Genomic DNA, 10,882 nt, shown 5'->3' with positions numbered 1-10,882 from the left:
CACAAAACTTTTGTCCCGGTAATTGAATTGAAAGGAAGAACATTTGATTGGTTTATTAGTCAATTGCATTATCTCTTCAGTGGGTTCTAATCCATAAGAATCGAAGAAATATAAGTCAGAGACTTTGTACAAAGCAGAATGATGAACTCCTTTTTGATCGGAAGTATGTATATTTGTTATAGCGTAAAATTTACTTTTCTTATATTTCAGATCATTTATTTCATCTCTCATACAATAATAAAACGGTGATATATTCTCATTCGCAAATCTCATAAGTTGAAAGTTTGTGGTTGTGTCGCTTCCATATTTATCGAGAAATTCATTCATTTTTAAAAGTCGGTTTTTGAGGAGTATATATGTAGTTTGTGTTTGAAAAAAGTTGTATTACATTCTGATAAAACACATTCATTAATATTTTGAACATAAATTTAAATTTAAGAAAGCGAAAATGCTTGTCTACATCTCTTAATCTTCTGTCAAATTTTTCATCTTCGAGAAATTCATTCATTTTTAAAAGTCGGTTTTTTGAAGTTCATTTTGATAAAACCTTCCTATGATTTGTTCTTTGTCTTGATCGATTAATTCATATGTTGGAGGTGATGTGGTGGTTACTTTATCAACGATGAATATTTCGTTCGTCCAGTATCCAACGTAACCTTTTTCGAATTTGCTTGTATATTTGAAAAAACAAACTCGATCTCCGACTTTAAATTTGGGTTTGATATTCAAATTCTTTATTTCATCTTCGTAGTTATGTTGCGCGTTAATTTACTTTATAATATTTGGATTACTCGAGGCTTGTGTTGGTGTTACACCTATAGATGAATGAATTTTGTTATTGTATTCATCTACAACCTCTGGTAATATTTTAAGCCATTTTTGAGATAACTTTTTAAATAATTTATTTTTTAGAGTCCTGTTAAATCTTTCTATTACTACAGCTTTACCTTCGTTATGCGTACTGTAAATTTCAAATCCCAGAGATTTAATATTTTTGTTATAAAATTCAAGTCCTTTATCTACCCACAGTTTTTCTGGATGTCGGTTAGATTGTTTCATAATCGTTTCAAATGCGTGTTTGACTGATAATCCCGTTTTGTTTTTCAAAGGAATAACGCAAGCATATCTCGTATACAAATCTATAACTTTTAAGCAATATTCAAATCCTCTTTCGACTGGCATATGAATTAAATCGGCTGACCATATTTCATCTTTTTCAAACACTTTAACTTTTAAAAAGTTTTTAGTTTTTCTAAATTCTTTATGAATTTCATCCGCCAACCCCATGCCCAATTTCATCTTTGCTTTTAACAGTTTTATGATTAATACTCTTTGCATGCTCTCTTTGAAAGTTGGATTTGGAATATTTTCAAGTTTGATTATCATTTGTCTGTCTGCTTCGTGTCTGAAGTTTATGTCTTTGTTTCTGTATAGTATGTCGTGTTTAAGCGCAGCGGCGTCAACTCTATTGACTGGTTCTTCCCCTGGTTTGGGTTTATCGTTTTAGTCTAATCGCAGATCTAACCTAGTACCTGGACTGGTGTAATTATGACCGGGATATTTCGCCCATGGAAATCCAGGAAGAGAACCCAATGTTTTTTGTATATCTCCTGAACCGAAATAAGTTTTTGGAGCGTGAGCGACTATCATTTTTATCCTATAACTTTAAAACCTTTTCCTTTCCTTTCTTCTAATCTCCTGTTTTGAAGTTCTCGTATTAGCTGTAATTCTTTCAACTCGTTAGATTGTTTCACTGCGTCGCTTATACTCTTTCCTGCTTGCGCGATTGAGCCAACAGCTTTCGCTCCGGTTGAAATGAGTGATTTGTTGTTTGAAACAAAGCTAACTACTTCTGGAATTATTTTTGAACCTAGAGAAAATATTGATGAAAAGATACCGTCGCCCGAATAATCTTCGAATTTGTGTTTTTCGTGTTTTAGAATTAAACTCATCCTATTTTAAATGAACTAATTTAACGAAGAGATTGTGTTTCCAAAAAAGAGTTATCTCCCTTTTCTAGACTAAAAATAACATTATTTAAAACGAGGCTATTAAAAACCGGATGTTAAGCGAAACAAGGATGTTATTTTATATAAGAGTATTTGTAATATGCTTTTTTTTATGGAATGTAGGAAATTGATTGAAGGTATTTTTTGGTCTTTTTTAATGCAAGAATTTTACACATTGGTCGCATTTTTCCCATGAAATGAAATGGAATGAAGAATCCCTATGCGACCAATGTGTAAGCTCATATACTACTCAAAAATCACACACTTTGTGCAAAGATGACTTCAAGGATAACAAATTGATGCTAAATTGGTTAGTTCTGAAAAATGTTTTGCATATTTTTCATTTATCAGTCGCTAAATTGGATCTCTATAATTTATACCCTAGTATCTACTACCTTCGAAGTCAATTTTATTTTTAGTGAGTCCCAATTTATTCAATGTTAACATGGATATTCTATATTCTGAAAGAATATATTTTGAGGTTTCAGAAAAATATAGTTTTGGTCTGTGGTGGGGGTAGTAAGGTAAGCCTCTCCAGCCCACGTACTAATTGAATTATCCGGAAATGTTGCAGTTTCGCGCCAACCACCTTTTCGATAATCCATTAATGTGAATTTGACAGAAAATGCTGTATACTGTAAACTTAATATTAGCTTAAAAAAAAATTCATAGCAGTTTACAGATGGGATTATTCCGGTAAAGGCGAAATTGAAGTGGACATAATTCATTCGAGTTGTTGGACTGGCTTTGCTGAATCATTGATTCGCATGCCATTTCAAATATGAATATTCTGTTGTAAAGATTAAAGAAGATATTCTTTTCATTCGTCTTCTGAAAACTATACAATAGCTGTCTGAAAATTGACAATATATGACAAAAAACTCAACCATGAACTTTGAGACTCAATAATCTTTGCAAAACTTTGCCAAGATGAATATTCGTTTAAAACTGTTTCAATACGAAAGTTCATTATAAATCATATGAATTTCCTTTTCTCGGTCTTTTGTAAATTTATATATCGTACATTCTTCAAAAACTGTCTGAGGATGTCAAAGTAGTATATGTGTTTTCTGATATAGCGCATCCAGTTTGATCCGGTTTTTTCTCCGGTGACGGAGAAGTTTTAAAAGAACCGGTCAGAACTGTAGCAAATGACGCAGACCTTGCTAGGATAAGGGTAGTTGCTAGAAACACACTGGAAAGAGTGACTCGCGGAGTAAATCACAGATTTGAAAAACGAGCGCTTTTACGAGGGGTAGATCCGTAAATTGGAAGTTGTATCCTTTATTTGGTCTCTTGGAACACAGAAAGGTTTCCATAGGTTTACCGTATAAAATTCATTTGCAAAGAGAAATCAACGACAACAAGATATTCTTTGGTGAAAACAACTCTGACGCAAAATTGGAAATAACGAATATCCAACTTTACATACCGGTAATCACTCCTTCCGTAGAAGTGGAAACGAGAATATTCAACTCTTTAACCAAAGACATCGAAATTGCTTTTCTTCGTCGTAACACGGTAGGTAGCATGACTTTAACGGGAGAATCCACCACGTGGCCAATCACCAACACCGTCAAACCAGCGAGATATTTAATGGTCGGTTTCAAAAACTTGCCAGACTCTCAGACAAACAACAACAACATTTTCAGAGTGGCATTGAACCATACTCAAGATCCCATCATTCGCAAAGTTCAAGTCAGATTGAACAACGATAATAATCCCAATCAACCTTTGACAATTGATCCTTCCAAAAAAGATTACAACGAATTGTACAGAAACTATAAAAACATAATGGTAAAAAAATCAGCATAACTAAAAAACTTATTGATAAATAAAAACATTGCAAAGTCAGAGACGATATAGAATTTGAAAGAATTGATGAGAATTTAACTAAAAAAGGTGGATTTTTACCTTTCTTACCTTTAATCTTTGCTGGTTTAGCTGCAGCTGGTGCAACTGCTGGTGGAGCTGCTGGGATAGCCAAAGCTGTCAACGATAAGAAAGCTGAAGCCGCTGCAAACGCCGAAGCACGTAGACACAATTTGGCAATGGAAAGAGAAGCACGAGGAGGTTCGGGAGTCGGAGATATATTAGGGACGGTTAAAGAATTCGGACAAAGATTTGGCGAAGAAACCAAGAAAACCGTTAAAGAGGGATTAAGCAAATTAATAGATAAAATCGACACTGGAGAAATGAAGGTCAAACACAAGGGCAACGCCATATTTTTTAAAAACATACGTTCGGGTGAGGGAATCTTCCTTTCAAAGTATAAAGGCAACGGGGTGATTTTTGATACGAAAATGTAATAAATAAAAATGGGCAAGAAATTCAAACATTCGGACATATTTCCTAGTAACACAATGCTCATGTGTATTTGCGGTAGTTCAGGTTCTGGGAAAACTCATCTCACTTTTAACATGTTGACAACACCAAACCTTTTAGATTTCAATTCTCTGTATAACTATACAACAACACCAGAGCAATCGTATTATCAATTCCTCAAAGCTTTAGAATATTTACCAAAGAAAGACGTTCAAGACACATTTCAATATTACGAAGAAAACGAAGAAAAGGTGGAAATAAAAGATATCATAGAAAACTTCATTAAATCAAAGAATCCATCTTTCAATCCAACGGATATAAAAGTTTTTCTTACGAAAAATGTTAATGATCTAGACTTGTCTAATATTGATAGCAATCGAAAGAACTTTAATATTGTTTGACGACTGCGTAGCGCAAAGAAATCAAACTGTTCAACAAGAATTCTTGTCACTGCATATACCAATCCCAATCTTTTTACGGGATGGATTCTATGTTCATTAGAAAAAATGGATAGAGATACATTTAAAAAGGTTTGTAAAGCTCAATGGAGAAACCCAGATGATCATGGATATGTATTTGTAAATACTAGAAAACCTGCGGGTGAAAGAGTTATGATCGATATATGTTAATTTTATTTTTTTTAAAATGACGGATTGGAATAATATTTTAAAAAGAAATAGAGAATATATCAAAGCTAAGAATAAAATAAAGACCCAAGTTGAAAATAACAGATTACAACAACTCGGATTAACGGAAAATCTACAGACTCTATTTCAACCCATATTAAAAAGTCAAGAAGATATTAAAAAGAGACTCGCTATAGAACCCACACCTCATCACCCCAAAGCGATTGAATATAGTGGTGTTATAATTAGGACAGTAGATGATGTAAAACGTCTTTTTTCAAACCCTAGCCCAGAATTACCAAAAAGCATTTCACCAATCATTGATGAAGCGCGTTTTGTTGTTCAATGGTTTTAGAATAAGATTTAGGACAAATACCCCCGAATTTATAATCGATACAAAAGATTACGTATACACATTAACGAGAGGGTTAATAGATTTAATGAATGGCGAGGATGTTGAAATTGCCGATTACAAGGATTTAGTAGCATACTCAAAATTTCTACATGCGATCAGAAAGTCAGGACCCGAAACAAGAGGATTGAAAGAAGTTGATTTATATATAACAAAAGTTATTGAGCAAGAGGAGGTAGATGATTATGCAGAAGAGTATCCACCAATCATACAAGGAATAGACGAATTCGATGATATGGTGGCATCTGGACAAGGTATAACGTTTTTATCCGACAACAATAAAGAATTGCTTAATAGTTTCGAAATAATATTAGCGGCCATGAAGGAAGGTCATCGATCGGACAGACAATACAACGAAGTCAATGGCATATTAAAACGGCTTTTGGAGAAAAAAATCATCACTAAAAAAGACTATATAAACGTCATTAAAAATGTCCAATAAAGAACAATTGTTCGTTATCACCTCGAATAAATCAGACATCAAATTGTCTCTAGACTACGAGTATGAACTCGATCGCAATAAACAGTACGAACTGGGATTAAAGTATTTCTCCGTTTACAATTCCATTAGAAACATCATCCGAATACGCAGGAAGCGTGAACGGCAAAAACAATATCGAATTCGAAGGTAATTTGAATCAGAACAAAATAAAACTGATCTTGAGAAATAACAGTCAAGTCGATTTTAACGTAGAAAATTCGTTGAAAGCGTTACTAGGGTTCGATAAACGAATATACGCGCAATCGACATTGGCGCCGCACAAGGCCAACATCGAGAACGACATCGACGTGATCAACATTCACTGTAATTTGATCAACGGTGGATTTTTCAACAAGCACAAACGCCAAATCATATACAGCATACCGACTTTTACGGTGCCGATCGGATACAGAATTATAGAGAAACCGTTTCAAACGACCTATTTACCAGTCAATTCTTTCATGATCAAAGATATAAATCTGGAAATCAAAGACGGTAAAAACAGGTTCATAGACTTTGGCAACGAAGAAATTGTCATTCAACTTCATTTAAAACAATCTTCATTCTCTTCTTGAATAGTAAAATAATCGAAATCATCAAATTCATAGTTTTCATCAAAACTATACTCATCTTTGTCGTTGTAAGGATACATAATTCCTTCACTGTTTGGTGGTTTTCTTTTAACATTATTCAAATAACTTCTAAAAACTTTAGTTTGTTTATCATTTGGAATAACTACTCCATTGGTGAAACTTTTTTCCCATGGTTTATTAAATTCGTTCGACACATCATGTCCGCTTGCTAACTGAACGTAATCTTCTACACTTATCTTATCATTAGAATAACCTTTAAACCTTTTCTTTTCTTTTAAGACACCATCAGAAGTCAAAACGATGTTGTATTTCACCGTCACCGTAATCATTTTTACCTTTGCAATAGTCTTTTTCGGAGACCAAACCAGCTCTGTTTAGTTTTTTCCAATTTTTGGATGAAATGTACAAACTATCGGTGTCGGTATAGTATATTTCGGGTTTATAAAATCCATTTATGACGTGAATGAAATTGTTCATTATTTTTTTACTGTGAGATAAAACGAATGATCCCAAATGACTAGGTGTTAGTCGTGTAGATTTACTATCTTCGATAGTAATCTCTTTTTCCTCAATTTCTGTTTCAACAATATATTGAGTATCATTAATTTTCTCATAGGTTTTAACGCGTGAATCAAAGTTGGCCTGTAAAGTTGCTTCATTCCATAAATGTCTAGTTGTGAATATATCTTTCTGAATTGATTTACCATACAAGGAATTACCTAATAATTTCATGCAGTTACTACCCACGATATTACCTTCTCGTTTATATTTATTTCTTAAATCTCTCAAAATTAAAATATAATCTCTATAGGGTGGAGTTTTAAAATTTTCTTCGTAAACTATACCATCTAATATTCTAATAATTCGTCCACCGGCTTTCACTATTTCTTGAATATCGACCGATGTTAAAACGTCGTGACAGAAATCATTTCTGAACCTGATTTTGTTACCAGTTTCCTTTTTACCTTCTTTATTCGTGAAAGTGATTTTATCTTTAGCTGGTATCGGTTGGAAGAACATGTTTTTGGGATAGTCAAACCACACTGTTAAAATAGCTGTTCTAGGTCTGAATTTTTGTTTATTGAAGAGTTTTACAAATTCTTTTTCTTCTTCTGGTAGAAACGGTCTTCCACTTTCTGCTCTCGGATATTCACTGTCTAAATCCGACATGGCGGAAGCGTATAAACCGTTAGCATCAAATGCCATTAGTTTAGTACATTCTATTTTTTTAAGTCTCGAATGAACCTCCGTTTTGACTTTTGTGCTTGCACTGTATTCTTTGAATAAATCAATTATGTTATTACTTTCTGTGTCGCTTCGTGTTTCACTTTGTGAAATATATTCCTTTAATACGTTACAAATTTCATCCATTTTGTTCGTTTCAAATGATTTTCTATTTGCCGAAACTCTTCCTCCTTTAATAGATCGTCTGATAAAATTTCTTATAAAGGGATTAGTGTGCGAATAAACTTTCTCTACGTTTTCTTTTTCGGTATGTTTCGCAACCATTCTAGTAGTTTCATACCATTCTTCTTCCACCATTTCTTTATCGTAATGATATAAATAATACCAACCCTTTAAAGATAAAGATGGAGCCGTTAGATTATTGGACATATTCTGGTTTACAACTTCTTTCGTGACTTGGTTGTATTTTATCAAACAAGCTCCCAAACAGAGAGTGTCTCTCTTGGCGTAAGGTTCCCATTCGTGTCTCAATTCCTCCCAGTTGTCTTGCGTGTATTTAGCGATATCTACGTCGGCAATCTTTCTCAAATTCGCTGGGAGATTGGAAGAATTTCCCCATGCAGCCAAACTAGAGGATTCGTGTTGATAGGAACACGTGAAATTAATATGTTGTAAATAATTACCCTTTATTTCTTTCTGTCTTTTCCATTTTTTCTGTAAATCTTCATCCATGTATGGATTAGATAAAGGAAAAGATAGAATTCCTCTGGGTGTTTTTAAAGGGCAATGCGTTAGTTTTTTAGCATTTTTAAGCACGATCAAGTTGTCGAATCCACTGCCGTTATGAGAAATTAATATTAATCTCTTTCTATCATATTGACATAACTATTTCAACATTTGATCTATACAATCTGTACCTACAAATAGTTCTACTACATTCATTAGTTTATCATAAAATTCTTCTGGAACATTATCAGTAGGATTTATATTTGGAAAGATATTTTTTATCGTTTCTAACTTTTTTCTTAGTTTTTCTAAATTAATTAAAGTGCAGGCATAAGGAATTGTTCTTCGACTGTTTTTTCTGAATACGTTTCGCAATCCCAAGCGAATAACGCATCATCACTCATACTCGAAAGCACGTTTAGTTTGAGGGGTGAAACCTGTGTTACTGCGTTATCGTCTCTACACGTTTTCCACACCTGTTCGTAATTGTCTTCTATTTCTTGAATTCCCAAACTTTTTTGGCTTCTTCTAATCAAACAGAAATGCGAGTTGTGTAAGTAAAAAACCCAATCTAATTCATCGTGAACGTCTCTGGGATGAAAATGTCTGTTTTGGGATTATAAATTTGAAACGAAGTGTTAAATTTCTTGTTGAATTCCTTCATTCTAGCACAAGTCATCACTCCTTTTCTATTTGCTTTTGAAAACCCGTTGATGTATTCTTGAAATTTACACGTTAAATCTTTGTTTAAAACACGATTGACGCATTTGATGAAACAGTGACCATCTGTAGGTATGTAACAATTTTCGCCTTCGTATTCATTAATCTTTTTAAGTAGATCAGTTCCTTCTCTGCCAACTCTCGATCTTTTTATTTCTTGGAAATTGTCTTTCATTAAAATTATTTTTCCTGTAAAATACCAATCGGAAGCATCGGATTTTTTGTCCATATTTGAAAAGATATTGTGAAAAGTTGCATTGAAACCGAGGAGTGACATGTATTGTCTGTGATTCCCTTCCCCGACTATCTCTCCATCTATTTTAATTTGTCCTTTGAATGTTTTAAATTTATCAGAAATAGCCTTGATAACATCGGAAAATAGGGCGTTTTCTATCAATGTTTCATCGTCTGCAAGTTTGATTTTTTTCATATTTTTTTAAGTATATATTTTTAATTATTTCTTTATTTTGACCGCTGATATTTCTGTATGGAATTTGTCCAAAATTTCATTGAATTCTTGTAATTCTTCAACTGTTATGTTCTTGTCTTCTCTCGATCTTTCGAAAAAGATGTACAATTGATTAAGATACATATTCAAGATATCCGTTTTCTTTTTATAATGAGCTTTCTTTTTGCTCGTGAAACCTAAAGTGATGAGACCGCAAGAGGTCGTTTGAACGGCTGTTAATGCAGCCAATACGGTTGGGACGATGACCGGAAGCATTAATCCACCAGTCACGGCCGTTGCCACCGTTACTCCTACCGTTAGAACTGTGCTCGCTGTTTTGAAAAAAGAATCGATTCTACTCCATGTTTTCCTGCATGTATTGCACTGTCTCAACTTTATTTTCAACTCTTCTTGTTTGTCTATCATGTATTGTTGTCTGCTTTCGAGATCCATTTTTTTAAGTCGTTAAATTAAGTGAATTTCCGATAAATAGAACCACGGAATATCGTATAGAACGTTGTTGTTTGGCCTAGCATTATTATATTTGCGGGTATTAAAAGTAAAAACATTTACGCGTACTAGCGACATTTCTTTTTTCGTATGGTCCTCTTTAAGATGATAGGAATATTTTATTTTTTCTTTTTCGATGTTTATCTTGGCTCTAAAAATAAAACCACCACCTTCAAAGATGGAAAAATCGTCATGAATTCTAGATACCAAAAGATTGACCTGTTCTTTAATATAATTTTTCATATCTTTTTAACCACACCCACTTCTTTTTCTAATTCGTCCGTGATTTTAGTATCCAAAGCAGTCAATTGTCGTTTCAACGTATCTTTGTCAATGGGAAGTGTGTTAATTATATCTTGAACATCTGATTTTTCGCGATCTTTTCGTTCAAATTGGATATCGAATTTTGTAACTCGGTTTTGTCCGCGGTCTTGTCTAGTTCTGCTAGCAATTCGCCAAGTTTTCTTTCCAAAGCGGTTAGTTTTCGTTTCAATCTATCCTCGTTTACATTTGGGTTGTCTATTAAACGTTGGACGTCTATTTTTACCTTCGTAATCTTATCGTCTAATTTAGATATTAAATTTTGCAACTGACATGTTTTATCCACTTGAATAAGACGTTTCAAACTCGTTAACTCTTGTCGTAGTTTGGGTTCGTTCACAAGATTTTTAATATTTCGTCTGAAGTATTTTTTCACGTCATTTATTCTATTTTCAACATGGTCCTTATCTATTTGAATTGCGTTTATTTGATCCAGTAAATATTTCTTGTTCACAGCATCGTTATCGTTTCCTGGAAACTTTAAATTAGTTATTTTGAAATTGTTCATATCGATATCCCCTTGTAA

At 33.4% G+C, this 10,882-nt stretch overlaps 3 protein-coding genes across 3 annotated transcripts in view; all 3 read right to left on the bottom strand.

The window, feature by feature from the left end:
- LOTGIDRAFT_172054 (hypothetical protein) overlaps positions 1 to 1,650 on the bottom strand; it is a gene marked incomplete at both ends in the record, with an annotated part of 2,922 nt that extends 1,272 nt beyond the window's left edge. Inside the window, one exon of the mRNA XM_009048636.1 lies at positions 1,533 to 1,650. Within this exon, the coding sequence (XP_009046884.1) occupies positions 1,533 to 1,650 (118 nt within the window). The remainder of the gene's footprint in view (positions 1 to 1,532) is intronic.
- Positions 1,651 to 6,397: 4,747 nt separating this feature from the next.
- On the bottom strand, positions 6,398 to 8,363 carry LOTGIDRAFT_172053 (hypothetical protein; the record flags this gene model as incomplete). The annotated part of the gene is made up of 2 exons (XM_009048635.1): positions 6,398 to 6,717; positions 6,782 to 8,363. 2 exons carry the CDS (start codon positions 8,361 to 8,363, stop codon positions 6,398 to 6,400), a joined length of 1,902 nt encoding a protein of 633 aa, XP_009046883.1.
- A 2,021-nt stretch (positions 8,364 to 10,384) lies between these two features.
- LOTGIDRAFT_172052 (hypothetical protein) overlaps positions 10,385 to 10,882 on the bottom strand; it is a gene marked incomplete at both ends in the record, with an annotated part of 2,271 nt that continues 1,773 nt past the window's right edge. Inside the window, one exon of the mRNA XM_009048634.1 lies at positions 10,385 to 10,827. Coding sequence (XP_009046882.1) covers positions 10,385 to 10,827 — 443 coding nt within the window. The remainder of the gene's footprint in view (positions 10,828 to 10,882) is intronic.

This window comes from Lottia gigantea (genome assembly GCF_000327385.1).
Source record: "Lottia gigantea unplaced genomic scaffold LOTGIsca_126, whole genome shotgun sequence".
Taxonomy (NCBI): domain Eukaryota; kingdom Metazoa; phylum Mollusca; class Gastropoda; family Lottiidae; genus Lottia; species Lottia gigantea.
Note: the sequence above shows the minus strand (reverse complement) of the source record. Positions and strands in the feature narration are given on the sequence as shown.